This window comes from Gallus gallus, chromosome 4 (genome assembly GCF_016699485.2).
Source record: "Gallus gallus isolate bGalGal1 chromosome 4, bGalGal1.mat.broiler.GRCg7b, whole genome shotgun sequence".
NCBI classification, from domain to species: Eukaryota; Metazoa; Chordata; class Aves; order Galliformes; family Phasianidae; genus Gallus; species Gallus gallus.
The window spans coordinates 68,960,074-68,986,140 of record NC_052535.1 but is presented as its reverse complement, the minus strand read 5'-3'; the positions used below and the strand labels follow the sequence as shown (position 1 = coordinate 68,986,140).

The 26,067-nt window shown below is 37.4% G+C and overlaps 1 protein-coding gene across 5 annotated transcripts; it reads right to left on the bottom strand.

The window, feature by feature from the left end:
* On the bottom strand, positions 1-26,067 carry TMEM156 (transmembrane protein 156). 5 transcript variants are annotated; one of them, XM_025149966.3, is made up of 9 exons: positions 25,939-26,067; positions 23,169-23,286; positions 21,667-21,948; positions 19,891-20,151; positions 17,967-18,074; positions 15,192-15,296; positions 8,820-8,924; positions 2,807-2,857; positions 1-371 (listed from the first exon to the last, which is right to left on the bottom strand). In XM_025149966.3, exons 1-9 carry the CDS (start codon positions 25,942-25,944, stop codon positions 358-360), a joined length of 1,050 nt encoding a protein of 349 aa, XP_025005734.2. In that variant the 5' UTR covers positions 25,945-26,067; the 3' UTR covers positions 1-357. The 5 variants fall into 5 exon arrangements, with proteins under 5 accessions (XP_025005734.2, XP_025005736.2, XP_025005735.2 ...); XM_025149968.3 differs by lacking the exon at positions 2,807-2,857; XM_025149967.3 differs by lacking the exon at positions 23,169-23,286.

The following is a 26,067-nucleotide window of genomic DNA, read 5'->3' as shown; positions in this document are numbered from 1 at the left end:
TGTCTTTTATCAGCATTTTATTCCATAGAGAATATAAATTTCCTCCCAGGTAGAAAAATAAATTATTGCATGGATTATCTCAGAACCATATGATTAAGCATAAATCTTGAATGAACAGAAAATAGATGGGAATCCATAATTGACTACTGAAGTTGATTCTAAAGCAAAGTGTGTTCATCCATCATTCATATTTTCTTAATACGAAGTAGTTCTGTTAGATAAAATGAAGCTTCTCAACTAAAATGCACAGCTGGCATTCTCCTAAAAAAGGTGGATAACAGAGTTCTCAAACTGGAAATGGAGATGCAGTCTTCAGTGGTGTGCTGCTCCTTTCTTTCATGCAATAGAAATTGTATTTCATATGGTACCACCTGAAACGAAAGAAAACATTAATATCAGAAATAAGAGGAGGTTAAAAAGCAGTATTTTCTTAAATGTAGCATTGTGAAGGACACTGCATTGACATTTATTTCGTGTTTACAGTAATTAATTTTCCTCTATTACAAAAGGCAAAGAAAGGAAAAAAGGAAGAAAAAAAGAATTCTAACTAAGTAGTTATCTACATAGAGGATACACACCAGATTGGAGGTGAAGAGTTACAAAAGACACCTATCAATAGAATGATGGTTTAGGTACCTGGTCCATGGGTAGAGAAACCCCAGAAAGAACCACAAGCCCTCATTTTCAGGGAACCTTGACAGTATGGGCCTAAAGCATCCAGTGGGCAGAGACAAGCTGCAAGGGAGAGCACTGGCCACATACACCCAGCTCAGTGAGCCAGTAAGATGTAAAGTATTTCAAACTGGGCTTCTGCTGTCTCCATAGAGCTCATTGTGGAATTCTCTTTTAAAAGTAGGTGGTGATTGATCTCCTTGAGAGTGGAGCTTGCTCAGTTATTTCATCTCCCCTCCTGACAGCAAGATGAGGAGTGTTCTGTGTAATACCTGCCTCTGTTCCACAGTCTCTTACTCAGTTTCAACTCCTGGACATCTCTTTGTGAACTGATCCACCTGCTGCAGTGTTCAGAAGTTAATTAATTAACTCTTATTGAGTGCAGCTCAGCCAGAAGTTAAATTATCCTAATGAAAACTTGCAGACCTGTGCCCAATTTCATTTCACATGGTATACTTGTTTATAGCATGACAAACTTAGGAATAAAGAAATAAGAACAGCTTTTTCCACATTCCCCAATGAAAACCACTCTTTGGTAGTCATCAATGAGTCTTTTGAAAGCTGGACTGCAGCTCCTGAGGTCGTATGTGATGTGGAGATGAGATGTGAAAATGCCCAGATTCAAATCAAGCTCAGCTTTCGTTTTCAGGGGACTATAAAGTGCTTGGAAAAAAAAGTGCAGCATTTCTTTAGTACTTATTCTCAACTGAGTGAAAAAGCAAATGCAGCTTGTCACCCTTTCTGGTAGTTCGTGTAGCTGAGGGCTGAATAACAACATCTGTCTCTCTTTTCCTTTACGCTGTGAGAACTGGAATAAGAAGTGTTTCTTTGGCTGTGAAATCATACTGGAGGCAGCAGCTGCTGAAGGAATCTAGCAAATGTGTAGGCAGGATACAATGCATCAAAAATTGATGCCAGCTAATGGAACAGAGGTTTCAAACAGACTGTACAGTGCCTGTTACAGTCCAGTTCTGCAAGCATGTGGGACTGCTTCCCTTCAAAAACTTCCAAATGTCTGTTTTGGAGAGAAACACATCCAAGTGTGCACTGTAAGCTGAGACCAGTCACCATACCAAGTATCCTGGAATGTGCTCAGTGGTCTGATTCTGTGAGCTTTTTCCTTCTAAGAGGAGTTTTAATATAAATGAGTAATTAAGATTTGAATCTATTACAAGAGCAGAAACAGTAGGAAAATTATCTTCTGTGATACTTAAAAAAAATATATTAAAAAATCAAATCAAGTAACTTTATGTAGTCCTCAAATGAATTTAAAACTGCATATGGGCATAAATCTTTCTTCATTGTTATCTACAGGAATTCATGAAAGCATAAAACAAAATAATGATCAGATTTCAGGTCCTATGGATGGCCAACTGGAAAATCCAGATGTGGCTGAACTTCTCAGCATCATCACATCCACTCGTATTATGGCTCAAATCACAGGACATTTATTACTTCTCAGCACTCAAATGATGCTTTAAAAAAAAAAGCATAAAAAAGATAACTCGGAGGATCCCACCAATATGAAATCACACCTACAAGAAGAGCCCAACTAATCTCTCTCTCGCTTCTGAGCACACTTGCTTTGTTTCCTCTGCTAGAATGTGTTGAGCAGTTTCATTGTTTCCCCTGCATAATTAGTATCTTCTGTTGTTTGTGTGGGTGTCCTGCTTGAAGACGTACTACAAGGGGTTCTTTTAAATGTGAAAAGATTTATGTGAAGTCATGATCACATAAGGAAAATCACAGAATCATAGAATGGATTGGACTGGAAGGGACATTAAAAACTATCCGGTTCCAAACCCCTGCCATGGGCAGGGCTGCCACTCACTAGGATCAGGCTGCTCAGGGCCCTGAAAAGCAGAACTATTTTTAGTCGTCCTTTCTGTTTGTGCTACTGAATTCTGTAATGAAGATATTTGAATACCTCTTTGGGAAGGCAGAAAGGACCTGGGCCCAAACCCATGTATTGTCCCAGATAGACCAGTACTGAATTAGACATTAGCGTGGTATTAGACTGGACTCTGCACAACTGGATTTCTACATTGCTAGGGAAAGGAGATATGCTTAGGAAATGACAGCAGTGATGCCAATCTGAATGTAGCTGGGTAGGAATTGTCATATGAGTAGTTACTTGCTGATCTCTTGTTCTGGATGGGAGGTGACATGTCCACATGCTTTTGGACTGCAAGAGAGGAAAAGCATACATCAACTTCTTTTATTTTCTGTAAAAGTGGTTCTCATCTTTTTAGCCATACACGTTCCTCCCCCGCGCATCCTCCTGTCAGTTACCTGTCATCTACCTTATGTTTCAATTTTATAATTCATTTCACCTGAAGATAAGATTGCACCTTAAATTATACATTCACTGGGAGACCAACTTGTCTTGCTTAACTACACAGCTATGCTGTCACTCAGAAAGAAATATAGCACTTTACATATTCAAGGATCTGAAAGCTCTCTATAAAGTGAGATGAGAGTGCTGATGGCAAAAGGAAGCACGCTAAAATTGTTGGCAATTGCTGATGTGGAACTTTCATTAGCTATTATGCAGCCTTTGACACATCAACCACTTTTACTAAGAGAACTAATGGGAGGCAGGACAGTAAGATTATTTCATCTTGTCCTAGGGGCACTGACTGTCAAAGAGACTGATGCAGTAAATAATGTGCTTAGGGTAACAGTAACCAAATTGTGTGAACCTGATCTAAAGACAGCCCAGAGCATGACACTGGATGCTGTTAAAAAAAAATAAATAAATGTCCACAACAGTTGCCTGAAAGACACTGAGTTTTCTCTTTCTCCCTTCTTCCCTCCCTTTTCTTCCTGTTTTTCCTGTTCTTTCTTTCTTCCTTTTTCTCCTTTCTCCCTCTTTGCTTTCCCTTCATCCTCTCTCTGCTTTCCTCTCTTCCTTCTCTCCCTCCCTCACTCCTTTCTTCTTTCCTTCTCCCTACTCCTTCCTTCCCTCTTTCCCTCCCCCCTCCCTCCTTCCTTCCTATTCTCTTTCCTCTCCTTCCCTCATAAAATGACAGCACTTCAAACTAGAACTGTCAGTTCAGTATCTGCCTCTAGTTTCCCCAAATAACAGAACACTGTTCTGCCCTTAGTCAGCTGTGAAATCCTTTAATGCTCCTTTTGAGTCAGAGAATACAACACTGCTTCCCTTTAAAAAGGCAGAGGACAAAAATGCTCTAGGAGAGAGCTCACAATACTTTTCAAGCCATACACATATGATTGTTGCTCTGCTCTGATCAGTGCAAGGTTGAAGTGTGTCTGTGGCATGGGGTAGGCCAGCGAGCCCTGCAGCAGTCTGCTTTGGGAAGGACAGACCACTACCAAAGATGGACACAGACACAGCTGGAGAAAAGTCACTCTTTGGGACGTGCTTGCTTCAGCCTCAAAGGACAAGTATAGCTAAAGCCTTCCCTGCATAACAATGATTCCAGGGCTAAGCATCAACAAAGCCACCTTGCTGAATGTTCTAATACCTTAGATAGGCTGTTCACCATATATAGGGCTGTTTTAATGAGCACAATGAATTGACTCTTATTTATTTCTTACTGCAATAATTCTTTTCCCTACCCTGTTTTAGGGAACTGTCATTGAATCAAGTGCGTTCAGAAATGTTGGTTTCCTTATGGTCTGTCATGCTGAATTTTTAAGTAAAGGAAGCCTAGCTTTAATATATCAATTCAGTCTTCTTCTGATCTGCCCTTCTGGATTGCTTATTATCAATGCACTTTCTTGTTTCTGTCTTTTCGTTTATCACAGAAAAGAATATTCATTTCTGACACTTCAGATTAAAAAAAAAATAAATTAAAAAAAGCAACAGACCCAGATAAACATCTCATAGCATTTCAGAGCTGCTAAAAATAATAGTTGATGCCAGTAGGGTTCATTAAGAGTACAAGTTGATGCAAGTAGTGCTTCGTAAGTTAAAAGCACAACACAATCTCTTTGTTTTAGCTGGGAGCAAACATTTATTGTCACAGTGCAATTAGTAATGAGGAGTCACCAGAAGAGACAGAAAAAGAAGTTGGGTCTCCAGGGCTTTATTCTAGCGTCCTTTCCCCTGAAAAGCAGTGTCTCCTAATGCAAACATTTGCCCTGAATAAAACGTTCGTGCTTTCTAACCAAATAAACAGCAGCCTTGAACTGTGCAGTAATTCTTATGTCACCATTTGACAGCACTTAGGAAATGTATCTACAACTTTCACACATAAACAGAGAACTGTCTTACAGCACCTGAGAGACTTCACTCATTCATTTTTTCCAGGACAGTTGCTAGTATGGTGGTTAAATGAAAGATGGCAGAAATAGAGAAGGATTCTTAACTTCAGCACTCAAATGTAATAATAATAGTTTTCTTGAAAATATACAGAGATATTCAAGTTACCTAGAATGAAAAGATTCTCCTTTGTCAAAGGTATATGGGTGCAGAAGTTGGTGAGAGTACTATTAGCTGAACATTTTCTTGTGTGCCTGTTGGTATGTGCGTGCATAGAGATATGCACAGTCCCCATCACTTCCTGTCCGTTGGTTACCACCACACTGCCAGACTTCATTTTGTTAAGCATTCAGAAAGAAATCACCCATATTTTACTTACTTTGATTTAGTACGTTGTCGTGAGGAATAGAGCATGTTGGGGACAAAGTTTAACATAGCTAACAGAGAGATCTCCTCCTGTCTCCACTACATTTTAAATCATGTCTTTCCCAGGAAGATTTAAAAGCAGTAAAATGGATGGATTAAAAAATGAATCTTATCAAACCTTCATTTCAGAACTCTCAAGGGTACAAAGGGATAGGACACTACAAAAAGTCCTCTCATATTTCACACCTCAAGAATGATGGACACAGCATGCAATGTTGTTTGTTAAGAAAGAGATTGATTTCTTTCTGAAACCTTAGCAAACAAAATGAAGACTACTTATTTCCTGCTCCTTACAGCTTCTGTTGCACTTACTGTGTAGCTAATCTCATTACAGAAAAAACAGATAAACACTCTGTGCTGTGATTAATGTTTTCTACAAGCAGATTGAGCTACCTGGAATCCAGGAAAAGCATCACTCAAAGAAAAGTAGTTTGCCTGAGACACGCCTCAGCAGCTGAGTTATTTTCAAATGTGCTCCTCTACAAAGTGTACAACTCCAGAGGAGGTGCCTTTGCCAAACTGAGAGCTCACCCAGCAGCCTTGGCTGCTGAGATTTACAGGTGTAAAACACAACTGATTTAAAAGTTCATGTGCATGCAGGGGAATGGGCACATGCTAGCTCTAGGAAGACAACCTCATGGCTCTCGAGTAATCAACTTGCCTCACAGATCCAGGGCAGGCACTGTGGTAACATTTATCAATAGCACTGAAGTCAGATCTGGAGAAGGGCAGCTATGAGCACTATCACCAGCGGAGCTCTGTCAGATTTCTATCTCGGGTTAGAACCCTTCCTCACTAGAAGCTTGACTTCAAGTTCCTGTATTTGTGATTTGCAATCCATGTGCTTCAGGGAAACAACTGAGAACGTGATAGAAAGGTGACGTTCTTTGATCAAGAGACTTCTGATACTCTACCCTACCCTTCTTATTGTCAAACAAGCAAACCGATCAGATTTTATCAAGTTGATGACATCTGTAAATGGCTTTGTCAATTCTTAGAATTTAATAATAATCTTATTATTTTTCAATCTCAGTACTTAGGTGTTTGTGTGCAGCACTTTAATGCAGCCAGCTCTTCCCTGTTGAGCAAACTAGTCTTTGCTACCAAAGACCAAAGCTCTACAGGCTAAATAAAGATGACCCCAGCACTCATGAGAGAAGTAGATTGCAGCCTCCTTCCACATCCAGAGAAACCCAAAGTACTTTCAGCCAGCAAGATTTTCTGTAAGCTGTAACTGTACAGTTGTTAGCTACTGAGCCACACACAAACATAGGCAGTAATGAGCTGCATCTGACTTTTTAGATGAAGGAGGAAGTGTTTCTTTGCAGGACGTGAAGCAAGACAAAAGCAGAAAGTGCTTTTCTTGAGCTTTGAATCTATTCCTGTGAGAAATGTTATTCAAAATCCAGTTGCAATGGAAGACGAGATGCAGATCTAATTCTTGTCTTCCCAGGCACAAGTGAGTCCTTCTCCAGGAAAAGGCTCTTAAATAATCTTTCCATCCAATATCATGTAACATTAAAATATCATGTACTGGGCATTTATCCCACACACTGCATTAATTTCACCTTGCTGCCAGCAGTCCTTCTGAAGAAGATTGTGTTATGACCATGAAAATAAGGCTGTTTTGGTACAGCACAGCACTGCAACAGGCTGATTTGGTGTTTCTCAAGACACCTAATCTTTTTCTTTCAATCACAGGCTCAGAGATTAAACAAAGACATTACTTAATCAAAAGTGTCCTGAATCTCATATATTATCTCACAGAGTTCTGATTAGAACACCTACAAAGCTGTTCCATTCCTTCTTTCTATTCTACAATATAGAATATGTTAGAATATGTTATGTGTCATCTTTCTCTGTCTCTTGGTAGCCTCATTTTAGAACAGTAACAATGTCAACTTTTCATCTTTGTAAGTTCTCATAAGATCTATGGATGGGAACCACTTAAAAATTGCCTGCATTTAGTGATAATATGCTGCCCCATAACCCAGCTAGTATCTTTCAGAAGCAAAAAAAAAAATAATCTAGTTCAATTATTATTTGCCAGCGTTGCTGTTCCAAATGGCTTTTTTAGCTCTGCTATCAGTGCACAGCTTTGCTGCTTATGATTCCATGTGAAGCACAAAAAACCCAAAGCATACCTCAATTTTTTTAATATATAGAAAAGATAGTATGATATCTTTTTGAAAATACATCATCCAATTTAAATGCATGTAAAGAAGAACTTCTTATGCTTTTAACCTGGAAAGGTCACCATGAAAAGTAATATAAATCTATGTAAATAGCCATAACCCTATTTATCAAGTTGATGTTAGTCTGTTTGTATTATTTATTTGGGTAATCCTTTTCTAGGCATTACAAGTATTGTCAGGAAGAGGCATCTCTTTACTTCACTTTTTTTTCAGACTTTTTCCAATAATCTCGACTACCTGAAACACTTAGTAGAATACAACGGCCAGACAAAGTTAGAAATAGTATGCTAGTTTTTGTTCCCAGCTGAAACCAACTTCTTGTCACTTAGTCCAACTGGTGTAATGACAGAACAATTAATTTATTCTGTTTTGTGAATTTTATCAGCTATTTATTTCAAAGACATAATTATTTCCAGAAATTATTTGAAAACTGCTTCTCCCCTCTGCCCTTGTCAGAAACAACTATCAGCAAATTGCTGAAGTCTAGGATTCAATGTTCTGTACCAGAAAAATAGTGTCAGAATTAGCACTGCTGCTTTCAGGGGCACTTAAAAGGCATTTAAAAGGCTAACAAATTAGTTTATAGGTAACTCTTGGTACCAGAAGGAAACTTGATTTTGTTTTCTTGCCATCTAGCTCTCACAAAACACATTTTCCTGTTTGTCATCTCATAGATTTGGCTAGAGGAACTTTTTTGAGCAGATGATGCTGCATATGGAATACTGTGTCCAGTTCTGGGCTTCCCAGTTTAAGGATAGGGAATTTCTGGAGAGAGTCCAGTGGAGGTCCAGAAAGATGATGAGGCGCCTGGAGCATCTCCCTTATGAGGAAAGGCTGAGAGAGCTGGGACTGTTCAGCGTGGGGGAAAGGAGACTGAGAGGGGTTCTTATCAGTGCTTATAAATATCTAACGGGCAGGACTCAAAGTGAATGGGGCCAGGCTCATTTCAGTGGTGCCCAGTGACAGAACAAGGGGTAATGGACACAATCTGTAACAGAAAGTTCCATACAAACGTGAGAAAGAACTTATTTACTGTGAGGGTGACAGAGCACTGGATGAGGCTGTCCAAAGAGGTTGTGGAGTCTTGTTCTCTAGAGATATTCAAAGTCCACCTGAACATTTTCCTGTGCAAACTACTGCAGGGAGCCTGCTTTAGCAGGGGGTTGGACTAGATGATTTCCAGAGGTTCCTTCCAGCCTCTACAATTCTGTGATTCTGTGAGTTTGTGTTTGCTTAATACTAATTCTAAAAATACGAGGCAAACAGAAAAATTTGAGCACTGTAAGGTACTTACGTACCTTCAATAGTTGATGTACTCAGACGACAGTGTTCTTGTTCAGGAATTATGGGCAGCATCTTCATGGCCCGTGCAGTAAGTGGAATCCGTTGTTTGTTGGTCTTCGCTGTTAAAAGTTAAAATATTTTTAACTCACATTGTTAAACAGCAAATACATCCGCAGAGTGTTTGAATATACAAGTTTGAAAATCATTGAGAGCTATCTGAATACAAGACAGAGGTGCATAACCAATTTTTCAGTAGGATTTCAGTGCCCAGAGATGCAGATGTATGTCTGGAAGTCCTGCAAGTATTAACCATGTTTTGCTATTTCACTTCTTCTGCATGCAGAAGACTACAACAGGCTGATCTTAAGTCTTTATGGAAAGCAGCTCAGAGGTAGGCAACTAAATTGCTCATGGAAAGCTTACTAGTAGTGAAAATACATGCAAATTTGGGTTTAACTAAAAGTCTCACAAAATACAAAAACCTACCCTTGGCCAGTTGAGAAGAAACAACTTAAATTCAGAGTGTAAACTTTCCAATTCATTTTCTTATAAGGACAGGCCAGGTTGTCACTCAGGAACATTTGACGTGGCCTCAGATAACTTGTCATAAGCACAGGGAGAGTGCCTAGGTGTCATATGGTGGTTAACAGAGATGACAGCATGCACCTCAGAAACAGGGAGAGACATGGTAATGCCTTTAGCACACTGCTAACACAGATGCTGACATGGTATCTTACTGGAGTACAGATAAAGAAAGGCTGAAATAATATTGCCAGGCTAATGAAGTCAGAGTTATCGATGCAATAATGCATTTTTCAAAGAGCTACGGTAGAACCTCAAATATTTTTTCAGGTCCAACCATGTCTCTGACCATTCATAACTTCAGTAAACTTACAAGTGGGTTTCTGCTGTGTTTATAACAAGAGAATGTACTGTACCATTTCTGTTTAGCTTCATCCCTTCTCCACTTACTGTACCAAGTGAGCATCTCTCTTTCAAATGCGATTAAAAAGTGGAGTTTGGATCTTGGTAATTAAGGAACTGAATATGAAAAACAAAGTTAAAATAAAACTAGGGCAGATTTTAAAAACGGATCTTATTTCACCCTCAGGCTGAACCCCAAAAGAATGAGAATGTAGGCTTATCTTCCCTTCAGAGGCTATGTGTAACACTGCTCTGCATGCATGCAAACTGAACAGAGAAAGAAAAGACCACTCATTTAAAAGCACCCTACTGAAAGCATACAGGAGCTATAAAAGCTCATTAAGATTACCTGTCCCTTCTTGGTTTTATTCTCCTTTCTGAAACAGCAAAAGACCCAAAGTGGTAATTAAGCTTCACATTTTTTTCTCTGGAAATGTTGTATCTTTGAAACATGCAAGTCTGTGTTTAGTATTGAACATCATGATAAGCTTTGCTTTTCCCAGCACTATTCATCTAAGTTACAGTGGCAAAGACAACAGCTATGCCAGGAACTAACTGGGAAGGATCAGAATCAAATATGTGATGCTTCACTTGGCCAAGATTAAACAAATCCCTCCTGCCTTGGCTTTGCATCTAATTAATGCTGTAGAAGTTGTATCCTGCCTGTCCTCGTGCTAAAAAGAAAATGCATTGCAGAATACAAGGACTTAGTCTGAATTCAATGGGATTGCAGCCCTGACACTACCGAGCCAGGGACTGCTTCTACTTTCAACCTGTCAACTAACCTGAAGTTGCAGCAGTGCCTCAGAGAGATGGCAGAATGTGGCCCATTTCCTCTAATCTTGTAGGCTAGGAACTATTATTTTAATATGATAGCATGGAAAACAATATAGGAATTCAAATGACTGATGGGAAATTTATCTAATTGTTTCTTTCATGCAAATTATAGTTGCAAAGCACACATATCAGTTGCTATGGATGTCACAAAATCTAAACAGTCCAGACGACAACGGCAGGTCAGAAACCCTGAGGTTTTATTCTCCGAGTCCTGGTTGTCACACGTTGATCCTACAACATTCTTCTTTAAGAATGAGCTATAAAATTACCATTCAGTTGCTTAGTGGCTGAAGGTCTTTTTTAGCGTTTTATAGTATGCGTTTTAAACAAGCCACCCCACTTCTCATGTTCCTGGAGAGTCCAAAACTTCTGTATCTGAGAACTGCAACTATTTCTCTTTGCTTCCAGCATTTATGCTGTTCTTCTACTTTCCCATTTTTCTTAGCCTGAACCAAGAGTGTTGAGCCATACACCCAGACTTGCTAACGTATTGTCTTTCATTTTTATTTTTTTTACTTATTATTGGCATACTTCGGGCTTTTAAAAAATTATTTTTCCATTTGAAATGTAGATATAAATGTTGATGTACTGGTCTCTTGCTTCACTGGATAGTTTTACTGCTACATTTTTTTATGCTAAGACCGCAGCAACTGAGCTGTGCATCACCTTGCTGGTGGCCTTTGTTCTTCAGGTTCACCACTGTTCCCCTATGAGAAATGCAAAATACCTCCTCAGCAGCAAAAGCCACATGAACTGCTGGCCATCTGCCCCAGCCTGACCCCCAGGGATGGGTGGCTCCTGCTCTTGCTGTTGTATTGAGAACAGCAGCTAGCCTTCAGGAGGGATTTCCATCACGGCTGGGAGTTGAGGCCAAAACACTGATGCTGGTCTTCACTAACAGTGAGCTCAGCAAACTATGGAGTAGCCAAGTGCTGTGCGCATTTGCTGACTCTGGGCTACATACATTTTCACTAGAGAAAATTTATAAGTGTAAGATTCCAGATAAGTAGCACAGATGTGAACATACAAATACATCTTGTAATTCACAGGCTAATGAAATCTCAATTAAAAATGCTACTACTTCAATAAATACAGTCTTTGGAATACTCAATACCATGAATGGGATAAGTTCAAAATCTGTTTCGGTAAATGCAGTATGAACATGAATTAATTTGACATGGCTGAAAGCCAGGAGCGTCATAATATAATCAGAAGAAAACATACACTGGAATTAACTTTGCATTACTGTGAGCAGACTCAGAGAGTGAGTCGGGGAATCCTGTATTTGTATACCAAAATGTAATGAGCCAAAGTATGACTTTGTGAGCCAATGGAGTATTGCTGAAATGAGAGGAGAAGTAAGACATAATTTCAGCAGTGTAGTAGGCATTACGTCTGAACTAAGATAGCTCACAAAGACTGTAGAGTGCTAATATGATGATATTAGCAATATGGTTCCCCTTCTGTACAGTACTCTTTTAGAACAGAAGTGGGAACAGGATTTTTTCCAGCAGACCTTATGCTGCTTTCAGAATAGGACAAAATTGAATGTAATTTTTTATGCTGGAAAAATGAGATCTGGAATTTATAGAGGTAAACTTCTGGTATGAACTCACACTGCAGCTTATCACCCACATACTTACATTAATGAAACTTCCAGTATGAATTTGCTAGGCAGATTCACTCATAGGTATTAAACGCCTTATCTATGCAATCTGTATTTCTTATGCAACTATTTTCTTTTTTCTTTTGCTAGTTCTTTTCCTTCTCTTTTTTTAACAGTGTAGTATATAGTTCATATGCACTGTCCTACTCCCACCAGGTAATTATGTGCCATGCCCCCAGGCTTAAATTCTTTTTAGGATACAGCTATATAAGAACAGCAATATTTAATGAGTTGCTAATAGTGGAAAGGGTATTTAAGTAGTTTGGCGAAAGTGGGTTAAGGAAAAGGTATATCAGAAAAGGTATATCAGGTACAGCTACCTTCCATTTTGCTGGAATCAAGGTGATTTAAGCAGTGAGCCACACATGACAATTTAGCAGTTTCTGAGATCTTTTAAAACACCTTGGGGAATACTACCTAGTACTTGTAATTGCTATTATTAATTTATTAAGCTGTTCCAAAACCTCTTCAACTGCCTCTTCAATTTGATAAAAAGGAAGTCTTGAAATAAAAGCCTCTGATGTGGGAATCTCCCTAAGATTCTCTGTCATGAACACAAACCAAGAAATTGATTTTTTTATCTATACTTTGAACTACTGCTATCAAATCCTATTCAATATGAAAATGTTCTGTGTCTGGAAATATAGGTCAGCCATTCAAAGAACACATACTTCTTGCACTCAACAAAAATCATCCTGTACTGTTGCAGCTGAATAAAGGGAAACTGCACTGTCAATTCACACCACTGAAGGGATTGTTTTACACAAACGTAATGACAGATCCAAAGTCTATATAAAGTGCACTGTACCGCTCTGTATGTACTCTCTTACATACACTTCTTTGTTAGCTTAACGAACAGACATGATACATTCTGTGACCATTACATTCATGACCAGAACACACTACAGCTGCCCTATCATCACTGTATGTGCCTATTCCTTTAAAGTACCGCGATTTTCTTAAGTTGGGAAGTTATCATTTCAGTCCCACCATAGAGAATATACTGTAGGTTTTTCTTCTTTCCTCCGGCCACTGGTCTGGGTGGTAATGGTTCACGTACACAGTGGCAATAACAGTTTCAAAACTCATATGCGCTGTATATTATCTATTTGTAGTAACACATTGATACTAAGCCACTAATTTACTGAGCCTTCTTAAGAAATTATTCTCAAAGTATGAGTTTCCTTCTGTGTCTTTCCTTATCCTTTCTGGGCTTTGAATGCTGCGAGAAGTATCTATACATCTTTTCATCCATGTGAGATACCTTCCCACCCCCTTGGAATACAGAGTAGTTTATTTTCATTACAGTGTTTCCAGGATGGTTGTGTTGTCTCCAGTGGATCTCAGTGTTATGTTTCTAGATTTCAAGCTATATACTAATGATAAATAAAGTACTATCAAGGGCTGTCAAATAGGTAACCTATCACAATTTATGACCCACTATCACAGTTGCAAATCCTAAACTTAGGAGCTGGAAAGAGGTAAACACTTTCTGTATGGTTCTGATTCTACTTTAAGTTGTATAAATTGGGAAATTGACTGGATTCATTAGAATCATAGTGTGTGAAATCAATGAATATCAGATTAGAATAACGCCCGTTGTTGTAGTCTATACAGCTAAGCACTATTCTGAGTTAAATGGATAGATTGAAGCAGGAGGAACATAGAAGAACAACAGACCAATATGGGATTCCTGTTCTCTTCAGTACAATAAAACTGGGTTTGAATTTCCATAAAATTTCATAATCAAAAATGCCTTTGGATATTCAGCACTGCAGATGACATTGTGCTAATAAAACAGGTATGGTGAAGCTACTAAAGACAGAAGATGTCAGGGAGATAATCCCTTTCCTGAGGGATGAAAATAATGAGCTCATAAATATGTCTTAGAGGTAGCTTGCGCTCTAAAACTGAGAAGTATAAATTGTACTCCCAGGAGAGTTCAGACAGACAGAGAGCTATTCACTCTTTTCTAGGTAAAATTGAAATGCCATGAGTTACTGAGTTGCAGAGGGAAATTATTGAGTTTTCTCTAATTCTTCAAGAATTGACAAGACAAACAGCAAGGTACCCAAGCCTAGACAAATTTAAAACCATTTATTTCATTTGCTGGCTCTGTAGCTGTTCTTGTTTTGAATTCGTTCAAAGCTATTATTCTTCACATTTATGTTAATCTTTGAAAAGACAGAGCTCCTTCTGTGGAACCGGAATCAATGGAAGTTATTGCAGCATATGACTTTTCCAGAAATATCAGTAACACTCAGAGCCATATTTGCTAATTTACCCTCACACAGAGATTTATTATTAAATTCTAATTTCTGCAACTAAAACTTTGAGTTTAGCCATGCCCCTTATTTTATCTGTGCTAAACACATACTCTCAGAAGACCATATTTTAATACTGATCTGAAACTATTAAATTTTACTTTGTTGGAATTTTTCTCTAGCACTGGGCTTCTAAGTGCCAGCCGAGCTATTCTCTGAGCCTGCTATCTTTGTCCATCCCATCCTTTAGTAGCGGATTTTGTCAAGTCATAAATACATAGAGCATACATATATGTTTGCCTACATCTGTGTACACTTCCCATACACAAACAAAGCACTCTGCTACAGGACTTTAAATATGGCACACAACGTGACTACAAATTAAATGGAAGTATTAAAAACAACAGCAACAACAAAACAACAAAGGAGAACAGTCGTTAATGTAAAACATTTGGAAGACTGACAGAAGCATTCTCACATAATATATAAGTCTTTGTACAGACTCACTGTGAGAATTATTTATTTCTGATATAAATATGTTTCCATAACATAAGACAGATCATTTTTTTGTAGGATCGAGGTAACTCTGAAACAAAACAGAGGCACCCCTTGACAGGAAAGACTCAAAAAGCATTTCTTGAACTCTCCATGCTTCAAGATGTGTTAGCTTTTTATTTCACTTTTATATTACCTACCAGGAAGTAGATGAACTTTAGTAGCAGAAATGGTTCTTATTCCATATCTGGAACCACTTTTCCCTTGAACAGTAAGAACTGTTGCTGCTCCTCTGTGCTTACAATCTGTTTTAAACAAAATGAGATATCCTTAGCTATAAAATTATATACAGCAATCATTAGAGGGAAAGTGGGTAAATCCACTATACATAAACTGTTTAACATCTCCCATCCAAAAGAACAGTGAGGTTTTTAGATAAGGTCTTGAGAAAAAACTTAGCCTGATGTTTTATACATTTTCAAATTAAATTTTATGTCTTCATGCTCGCCCTTTTCAAATTATTCTTTCCCTCTTCTGGAGCATGTACCTTGAGCTAATTTTGGAAGGTGTATGAGAACTATTGAATCATGGCATGAACCTCTGATTGACCACCTGAGGCGAGCACTAAGTCAGCCATGGGAGCATGGGTGAAGGCAATTCAGCTGTGTGACCAGAAGGGGTGGAGCCTGTCTTCACATCTCCTAGACCTCATTTAAGGACTGACCGTCACTGGGGAAGGATCTCTTTCCAGAGATTGCTCCCTCTAGAGCTTTTCTGTGAGCTTGTCATGGTATTTTGTGAACACACAAGTGAGATCTAATATGCTGAAGTCCTAAGTCTGAATTCTAGTGGTTAGCATTAAAGGAAGCTCTGGAACCAGCTTTAAGGCAAGACTGGAAGACTAATGGTGAAAGAACTAATTTCTAATTTTGCTCCTTTGTCACGGATCAGTTGTAACCTCCTCCAACTTTATTTGGCTATTTAATTTTATGCACTTTTGGAAATAATTTCATTAATGTTTCAAAGAGTCTCGTAGTCGGCCGAACAGAATATGTTGGAATGTGTCAAGAGGAGATGAATAATTCCACATTCCTTACCAGATTTTTCAGTAGTGCTTAGAAATTAAGAGAAAAAGTACTATCTGAACTATGACCGTAAAAATTCATAGCAGCTGTTTTCGGTACATAGTAATATTCTGACAGAATCTTCAGGCACTGCTGAAAAAAGCAGTATGTAGACCTTTAATTAAACATGGCATAATATATTCATATAAGCAATGAAAATTTTAAATCTAATTTTTATGTTCTTGTCTTTTTGCCAATAAGATACTGATGTTGTACATGATGTTGTAAATTTATCTAATAAAAACACTATTCCTCTACTAACAGGAAATGTTCTCTAGAAGCCAATCAGAAATCAGGAGCTTTCAAAGGGCATCTTTTCCTTCCTGCTTGTACCAGAACAACTCTGAAAAACTTGGATTTAATTGAAAACCAATATTTGAGAGTAAAGGTAGTAAATCCTTAATCATCACTAATAGCAGCTCTGCACTGAAAATGAGATGTTATGACTCAAAGTGTAGACAATTACACTCATGACATTTGTGGTAGCTTTCAAAATGCAAATAAAAGTCCTTCAAACCAGAGCATTTAATAGCCCACTTATAAAGACCTGTTTTACAGTTCATGGAATTTTTACGTACATTAAATAGCAGTCAGACTTTGGTTCCAGCAATAAATAAAAGGTGATGTATTTTAACCAAGATAATATGATGAAGTGATTGTTTTGTCATTTTGAGGGGCTGACATTTTAAGCAATTGTTTCACTTATTAATTAAAAACATATGCATAAAATATTTACATTATGTAAGTATAAAAAATCACAGAAACATCCTGATCACGGAAACATCTTGTGTGTAGGCACTTTTCTGCCTTCTGTTCAGCTGTGATTAAGGCTAAACTCCTATTGCTCTTTCATTACAAATCTGCCTGTGGATATAGTTAGGATGATAACGGGAATGCATGTAGCTCATTTTTTTATTACCCTTGTGGCCAAGGTGTCCATTCTGCAGCTCCCAACCAAAAGGAGAATGGACATCTGTCTGTTAATAGGAACTAAGTGCTGGTTCTCAAGAAGCTTTCTACCCACTCAGGGCTGACACAAATAGAAGGTCTCAGGAAACTGCTGTGAAAAGCATCTGAATGCTATTCTATTAGGTAAGAGGTTAAGTAACACTTTTCACACTGATGAAAGGGTTTGCTCCTTGTAGCATGCAGCTCTGCCTTCTGTTAAAAAATAAAGACTAGCAGCTGACAAGAGGTCAATTTTCTGCATGGATTTTGCACACAGGACTTTGTCTTGGTTGTTCAAAAGTCTTATGCTTAGAGTACTCTACACTTTTTTTCTTGCTTATTCATGGCATATTGCTAGAAGAAATACTGTGAATCCTGATTTCAAACTCTGTCCCAAGTGAATTGCATAGGAAGAGCCTGTTTTGTTCGATGAAGGCAATATGTAGAAATAATTCTTTCCATTTCATAAGAACAAGTTATCCCATAGCAAAGTTAATTTTTGAATCACTTTGAGTAGGAAGAGGTATTTAAATCTGTTTATATTGGTCATTGGCGTTTCTGCTTAAGACTTAGATCAAAGCTCAGCTGTATTCATTTCATCTACTGAAATGAGTCTGAAATCAGAAGTTCTTTAGACAAAAGACCAGAGGCTACCAGTAGCTCTCAAAAAAAAAAAAAAAAAGAACAACAAAAACAACCAGACTTCATTTAGAAGCAAAAAGCTTGGATTTGCATCCATAATTCAAAGAGGAAAGGGATCAATCATCTGAGTATTCCAGAAGTTTCTACCTCATTACAATTAAAATACTGTTGTCTGAAACACGTTAATAATCAACAGCTTTGTTATTGTAGATTTTTCATAATGTAGATATTTAGTTCCATGTAGATGAACTTGTTACTTACAGTTTTGGCCATTTTCACGGACTATTTTGTAGATGACGACTGAAACAGTCAAGACGATAACAACTGGAATCATACTGAGCCAAATGATCTTCGTCATACACATTGGATCTGTCCATAAAATGTAGAAGAAATTAAATTAGGCTGGAAATCATAATTTTACATGCAGTTCAGTCAGTAAGAAAATGCTTCAAAGATCAATGTTTATATTTGATGTAAAACAAGGGAAATAGATATCCTCTCTTTGTTTGCTTTTTAATGGGGCACAGAAGACAATGATTCTCTGTTCAATGTTCACCTGTACCGGCACTCTCTATTTCTAGGTCCGTCTTCACATATCAAAGGAATAATATTATATATAGAAATTTTCTTATAAAAAAATAAGAAAATACCTCACATAGAAACCACATGGAGAATTCCTTTAACAAAAGCTACACTGGGGGAGAATTTGTGGGAGGCTGGGCATGCGCAGGAGGAAAGCTGCTATTTCAGACTATGGCTACTGCAGAAATTCACCCACATTCCTGTGGAGTCAGTTCAGTACCTAGTGCAAGCCAGAACTGTGTACCACAGACAAAGGGCACGGGGAACTTTCCTCCCCAGTTCTCCAAAAGACCTTTGAAACCTCTTTGGTAGCTGCATGTTAATGCATACCTTGACACTGTCTAATAAAATATTAAAAAAAAAAACAATTTGACTACGACTCATAAAATCAAATTACTGGCTAGAGCCAAACCACTGTTTTCCCTCTCTTGATGTACAATACTGTAATTAGACCTATATCAACTTCTATTGAATGCCGTCTCTGAGAGGTCAAGAGGTAACTACCAGTAAGGCTTTCAAGTAAGCATAGTTCATCCCTCCTAATTCATAACTAAAAAATACTTTTTATACAAGTCATTTAGGCCTTCTCCTTTCAGATAGGGTACTGTAATCAATCTTTTAGTAACTTGTATTGGCTTGCATTCCAATAGTGCCCAGTCAAAGCTCTGTGCACCTCTCTAGCTTTGTTTTGAAGTAAGCAAAATAGTTGTTAATTTTTACCGGTAATTTGAAATTACTATTAGGGAATGGTGGTGAGCTCATAGCTTTGAAGTTAGTGGGCAAGTTGAAAACTATAGTCATATGTAGGCCTACTGCTATTTAAAAAAGAGAAAAACTAAAACAAAAAATTAAACTGCCCTCTCTTTACTAGAATTTAACCTGGAAATATTTTACATTGGTTTATCCAACTCAAAAACACTTAACTTTTCTAGCAAAGGCATAGCATAAAATGCATTTGCATTACAAAACTAAATGAATGTAGTAATTTAGCAATTCCTCAATGGAAAGTGTAGCATACATGGGCTGGAAGGCCTGACTGTGGTCAGGCAATTTCCTGCAGCACAAAGAGAAACTTAAATAGCTGTCAGGCCGTCCTCTGGGAAAACTACACCTAGCTCAGCTGAATATTTCTCTTTTAAGTAATGCTGAAAGTAGGATGTTGCTGCACAACATTATGAAAAGTCAAACTTGTCTCCTGGTTGTTCTGCCTTCAAAGTTAACTGAAATTATTTAATTTACCTCCTAGACAGCCGAGTTATGCCACTGTGGGGGAGGGAAAAGGAAAAAAAGTAATTCCAGTTTTTTCAAACACGCATTCTGTAAGTCTGTCATCATTAAGTGGAGAAATAAAAAAATGACAATTTACAGACACTTATATTTCTGTCTTGTTTCTAGGAAAAAGAAAAAAAACAAAACATAGCAAAACGTGTCAGTTTACTACTAAGGATGGCCTTTTACTAAGGGATGATCAAAATTGCATTGTTTTGTTGTGAAATGGTTTCACATGGTTGCTGAAAGCAGATAACTGCCTACTGCAAATTTTTTGCAAGATGCAAATTGTTTCCAAGTTTGATTTCCCTTCTGAATCTCCTTTATAACTTACATTCCACATAAGACTTCAGTTGCAGTGAAACATTCATACATTCGTTTTGGTCATCGATCATAGCCATAAGACAAGAGTGATTTAGGTATTCTTCAGCTGCATTTCTTCCTCTGACTATGGAGTTGTTGATGTGGATTTCCAGAATGTAGTAGGTACTATGCTCTACTTCTTCATTTGCATGAAGCATAGTGAAATTAAAATATTTATAAAAAGAAATAGCATCTTCTGTGTTCACTTCAGATGAGTCTTTTTCTTTAGGAACTACAAATTTACCAAAGGAAAAAAAACAAACAAACCTGTTAAATAACAGTATACAACGAGAGACAACTCTTAGAGCAATAAAATAATTTCTCTGTCTTATTTAAAAAAATAAATAGTGCATTTTTTCCATTATTGACTACAATAAAATGGACAAAAGGATGTAATGTGCAATCATCCTGAACAGTTAGGAGAAGTACTGATTATCTTTACAAAATACATTTCCCCAGCAAATTATTGCCTTTTTTTTAATCTTACAACCAGCTTCAAGTCTTTTCTTTTTTTGTTGTTGTTGCTTTGTCGTATGTTGTCAAAGCTAACAAAGCCAAAAACTGAGCTATGAAAGAAAAGAAACAACAAAAACTGTACAGTGATAGACATCTGCAGTGCACATCCAGCCCATGTGATATTAGTTGCAGAAAGCCTTTGTTTCATTGCAAACCACAAGCTGTGAGGCTTGCAGAACGTTAACAAATACAGGTAAATGAGACATTGTTAGAAGTGTTAGAGTTGTACATGTATAAATGAGAACAGTTTGTCCACACATTTTCTTGTTTTGGTATTTTCCACGCTTGGAAAGACAGCTCTATTTTTCAATAAGGAAATGATGCAGTTTGAAGAGAACTGCATTTCTCACATTCAGGTCTTGGCCTCTTGCCCCTCTTGCTGGCAGTGTTAGGATAGTAAAATTCAGAAGCTTCTCCTCCTCCAAATGTTTTCAGATATACTGCAAGTGCATAAGGCACAGAAGGAACATACTGCTACTACTCTGAAAAACTGTGGATGTTGCTAAGTGTTTCATAGTGCTGGGCCTGTCCTTATTCACTGCTGCCTTCTATTAAACAATAAATGCCACTAAACCTTTATGGACATCGGAGATTACATGCACAAAAATGGTCATTCAGTTCTTTTAATTTCTGCATAGCTGCCATCTAAGTAGTTACCATCTTTATTTCTTCAGATACTTGACTGCAATTTTTCATCATATAATATCAGCCACCAGAAAGCAGAGATCCACAGTGACTCTTAAAATTAAACCTTTCAAGTAAGCTCATCAGAAACTATAAAACTGAACAAATAAATATTTTATAAAATCCAGCAAGAAAGAAGAGGTCAACATGTATTCATAAAACCCAGCTGGCAGAGGTAAGATTTGCAACAGAAATAGTTAGACAAGGCAATCTCACAGCACTCCTTGCAGACCTTAAGATAATGAACGCTTGCCCATACACAAGATCCTCAAAGAAAAGAAATCAGCACTCACAGCCAAGAATTACTGCCACTACAAACCTGACATAAAACCTATGTTTTGCAGCAATGCAAAGAAAGCTATTAAGGAAAAAAACAATCAAACCAACCAAACAAACAAAAAAAAAAAAACAGCAGTATCTATAGAGTTTGCAAAGACAATGAAGAACCAGCACCGTATTATCATCTTCTTCAACTACCAAACCAAACCATGCATCTTATGCTATAATTAACTACTTCCAAATAAAGTACTTTACTTTTCCTACTTACTTTTTTTATCTATTGATCTTGATTCTTGATGATCAACATTCACACCTCTGCTGGATTCAGACTCCGAGTACTTAGTATTTGACTGCTGTTCCCTACTAGAGGACAGGCAAATACATGGAATATCTTGGAAATTTGAATGATTTACAATGGTCTTCAGTAAGACAGTCTGATTTCCTTTTTTTTGTTGCAGCGATCTTTTGCAAGAATTATTAAAAGTACAAAGAGGAAAGGTGGTGTTATTTAATGAGCAGGTATCCATGCACGATACAACTACAGTGTTAGCTGAAAAACAAAGAGTACTGTATTAGCAAAACCATCTCTTAGAGTACATGGATAAGAAAGTGCATTTAAGTATCATGTAAAATACCCTGTAACCATCATACAATGAAATGCACTTCTTGAGGGTTATGGCAGAATATTGCATGCATCAGCAAGCAAGAGGAAGCAAGCAGAGAATATTCTCCCAACACACATGATGAATTTTATTGCTGAGTTACATGGAATATCTCTCAGTACTGAGTTGCATTTGTGGTGGTCTCTAGCGTTATTCCTGTTTCAAAGTTCTTCACACTTCATTGTGCTTGAAGAGAAAAACTCGTGTTTATAACAGGAAACAGCCCTGCAACCATGCAGTTGCAACCGACCAGAGTGATAGCACTGTAAAATAGTTATGAGAGTGAACACTTTCTCTCCAATGACATTGAAACCCACGGAAATACTGCTGAGTCCTCCAGCCACAATCGTCCTGCTTTTTTCTATTCAATCATGAAACTTAATGCACAGTGTTTTTGTTAGTTGAATTTCAGTACCAAATTACTGAAGCTGAAGCACATTAATGCAACAAAAAAACACATAGTGTTAATTATTAATGCATGTTATTTTAACCATCTTCTACATGAAAGCAGGGCTTTCTTGTATGAACTGTGTGTTTCTACTTGAGTTAACCTTGAACTATTTTTTTCAGTATGAAAGAAATTGAAGATTAAAAATCTTCTGGGGCTCCAACATGAAATATGTATTTATGAACACAAATAATCCCTCCCACGAGTTGATGTGGTACTAACCCTTAGTACTGTAGCTAAGCTTCCAATTCTGGTAGTATCTTTGCATCTCTGTGATGTGGAAATTCTGTATCTAACACTCATTATGAGTGATATGTTCATAAATCCTTATGTATAGACAGGAAAACAGCCTTTGATTGCTCCAGTACTCAGCTGCAATCTGACAGTTTCAACAGCCATCTGTGCTCATATCAGAGCTGACTGGCCTCAGAAACAGATCAGTGAAGGATTTCAGGCAGGAAACAGAAATAAAATCCAAACTCCAGTGCCAAAGTCATTTACCTTCACTTTACTAACATTACATCAGAAAGCGATAAATTCATAAAACATAATGCATTGAAATGTAAGATATATCATATATGCAGGTAAGAAAAAATCTAAGATTTTATCTTTCCATTTAGGGAAGTCAAAATGTTTTCCACAAAATGCTTTTGATCTGACCGTCACATCCCGGAGTGGAGTAGGCTCTTGAGACCCAATTCTTCCAACTGGAGGAGGTGGTTTGGGCAGCCATCCTCCAGTCAGATGAGCCGCCATCAGACGGGAGATGTTTACCTTCCTGGCAAGGCATGCAAGCATGTGGGGAACTGGTCAAAGACTACTGCCACAGCTTTCAAGGTCAGCAGATGGCAGTTCCCCACCAGGGCCCTTTTACCAAGTTTGTACACAGCCTTGGGAGTCTGTTGACTGTGGTCAGGGAGGCTGTGCACAGCACCATGAGCTCCATTTTGCATCTCATGCTCCACATGACCAAACAGGCTCCAGAGCTGCCTAATGCTTGCCAATTTACAGAGCATAAAGAGCATGCCAAATGATTGGAAAAGTTTGAATGCTGTCCTGTTACCAACCTCTTGTAAGATCTTTACTGAGAAAAATCTGTAACTCGCATATTTAATATTAAGAAGTTCTCTGATTATTAAATCCTTTACTAAGCCTCTATTTAGTCTTTTATTTTGTTTTCTACTGAAAATCCAATTCCATTAAAATGAAATTATTCATAGGGAAAATCTGAATTTGTAAAAAAAACCTTATTTTCCTTTAAGAAAATAATAAATATTTCATTTTGGATTAGCTTAACTGTTTTTTTTTCTTTTGATCTATGATACTCGGTTTCAAATCAATTCAGCAGTATACAAAATTGCATTTTTATCACTTCTTTGCAGAAATGGTAGCAAACACATAATATGTCAGAGATGGCAGAGGCCTACAGTGCAGCATGGGGAGTACACAATGATAGATTTACAGGGGACACAGTCCATCAAATAGCCAGACCCAGAAGACAAGACCAGAATTGAGAGCATCAGGCTCTGAAAAAACAAAATCTTGTTCTAAAACAAGGTAGTGTAAAGCTTCAGCAACTTTCAACCAAATAGATCTGTTGCTTTACAAATTTAAAGGAAACAAGTTTTAGTTTTGGCAACGCTGAACTGTTTTCTTTTGATAAGTTTTTAATGGCTTGGGTTAGATTTCCCCCAGAATGTCTCTCTAAGGCGTAATCTCCATTTTTATTCCCACTCTGGAGTCAAAATAAATGCTAGACCTTTCCCTAGGGTAAAAAAAATCCAAGTTTCACTTACAGTATGTTAAAAACCTGAAGTACCTGCAGTGTTTATGTGGAACAAGCTCTCAACCACTCATTTAGGAGCTGATCATAGAAGGCACAGTGACTACTTTTCACATCAGTGAAGATTTCCAGTAACAAATTTTTGTGGGGGAGCAATGACCACAACCTCCTATTGCAGCCAGCAATTTGAAACACCTACAGGAAAGTAATTCTGTACATTGTAAGCTTGCTACACACCTTGAATTAAAAACAGTTCCCAGGAGGTTTTCAGTGAACCAGAAATCAAATTCCTTGGAATTTTCATATTAAATTATTCAGTGTATTTACCTTCTCACAAAATTCAGACATTGTTGCACAGTCTTTTATGTTATTCTATAGTTTTTAGAACATCCAAAATATGACTATGATTCTAATCTTCCAAATGTAGTGCTGTGCAGCACTCTGCTCATATTCATCTTATTTTATACAAAATGCGATTAAGACCATACATAAATTTCAGAATTGCAATGATCATGTTATTGCAGCATGAAGCAACTCCAAGAAGAACAATCTAGGACAATTACAGTGGAAATATGCAATTAATCTTGAATGTTTGACAATAATGTCAATGTTTTCTTCTGGTAACATTCATGGCATTGTTTAATTGTGTTGTCTGTGCTAGTAAGTCCTTTGATCACTTCTGCGTGGAGGTAAAACATTCATTATTCCAACATCTCAAACTGAATGATTGTTTTCATAATGTTTAAAACTTATGATAGCTTACCAAGTTTGTTGGTTTATTATCTATGAAAATCCATAAATTATATTCTAGCCATTGTCACAGTGGCTGGTTTTGGTGAATCAATATAAAAATGAAAACGTAAGTAAACGAATCTTGGCATATTTTGGTATTAATTTGTTTGCAGAAAATTGCTTCATAAAGAAATTGCTTCATAAATAATTTAGTGATGTCTAGGAACACACCAGCTGTCAAGGGGATTCTTTTTATTATAAGATTTATCTTATACAAAGCCTTACTTAGGAACAGCTGTGACAAAGCTATTTTAATATTAATTTATTTATGAATTTTTAAGAAAGCGCTGAATGCATTAGTTACACTCACATATTTTGTATTCATCTTAAATACATTATTGACCTTTAGGATCACCAATATGTATTTGGGATTTCTGTTAATAGATTTGCTTCACTGACTATAATACCAATTTTGCCCTACTTTTTTATCACGGTACCTCTGCATATCTCCTTCATGGGTTATATCTCATACCAGATAGTAACCATATGAAGATTTACAGGCATTTGTGTTGAGGGATTTAAAAAAACTTATTTTTAAAGGCATGGGTAGCTGCTACTTAACATACACCTTTCAACTACTAACTTAATGAGGAAGCAAGTAAAAATACAGTTGCATGCATATGGTTACAAAAAATTTTGCAATGTACATAAACGAACAGCAAACTCCTTTCAAATTACTACATATAATTAACCCTGTTGGTTAAAAATCTAAAGAAAACAACCTATATATGCATCTTACAAAGTTCATATGAGTATAGCATCGTAACTAGCACTTTCAGGAAAGCACACGCCAACTTTTCGATTGCAATCAGACTTCAGAACAAGCAAGGGGTCCTTTAAAAGCTGATCACTCACCTTCATGGACTTTGAAAAACTCAGGTAAACATAAAATGAACATGGTGAGTACTCCTAGTGCTAACCTGAAGAGTTCTGATTTTCTCAAAATCAAGCACATGCCACTGAAGCACTCCCATCTAGCACAGT

Excerpts from the sequence above, each read along its gene's own strand:
- TMEM156 (XM_025149966.3), bottom strand. Across the intron at positions 21,949-23,168 it reads CTCCACTCCGGGATGTGACG|CTAACACTGTAGTTGTATCG; the intron begins GTCAGATCAAAA and ends TTTGTTTTTCAG. Across the intron at positions 18,075-19,890 it reads ACTGAAGTCTTATGTGGAAT|ATCCAATGTGTATGACGAAG; the intron begins GTAAGTTATAAA and ends TTTTATGGACAG.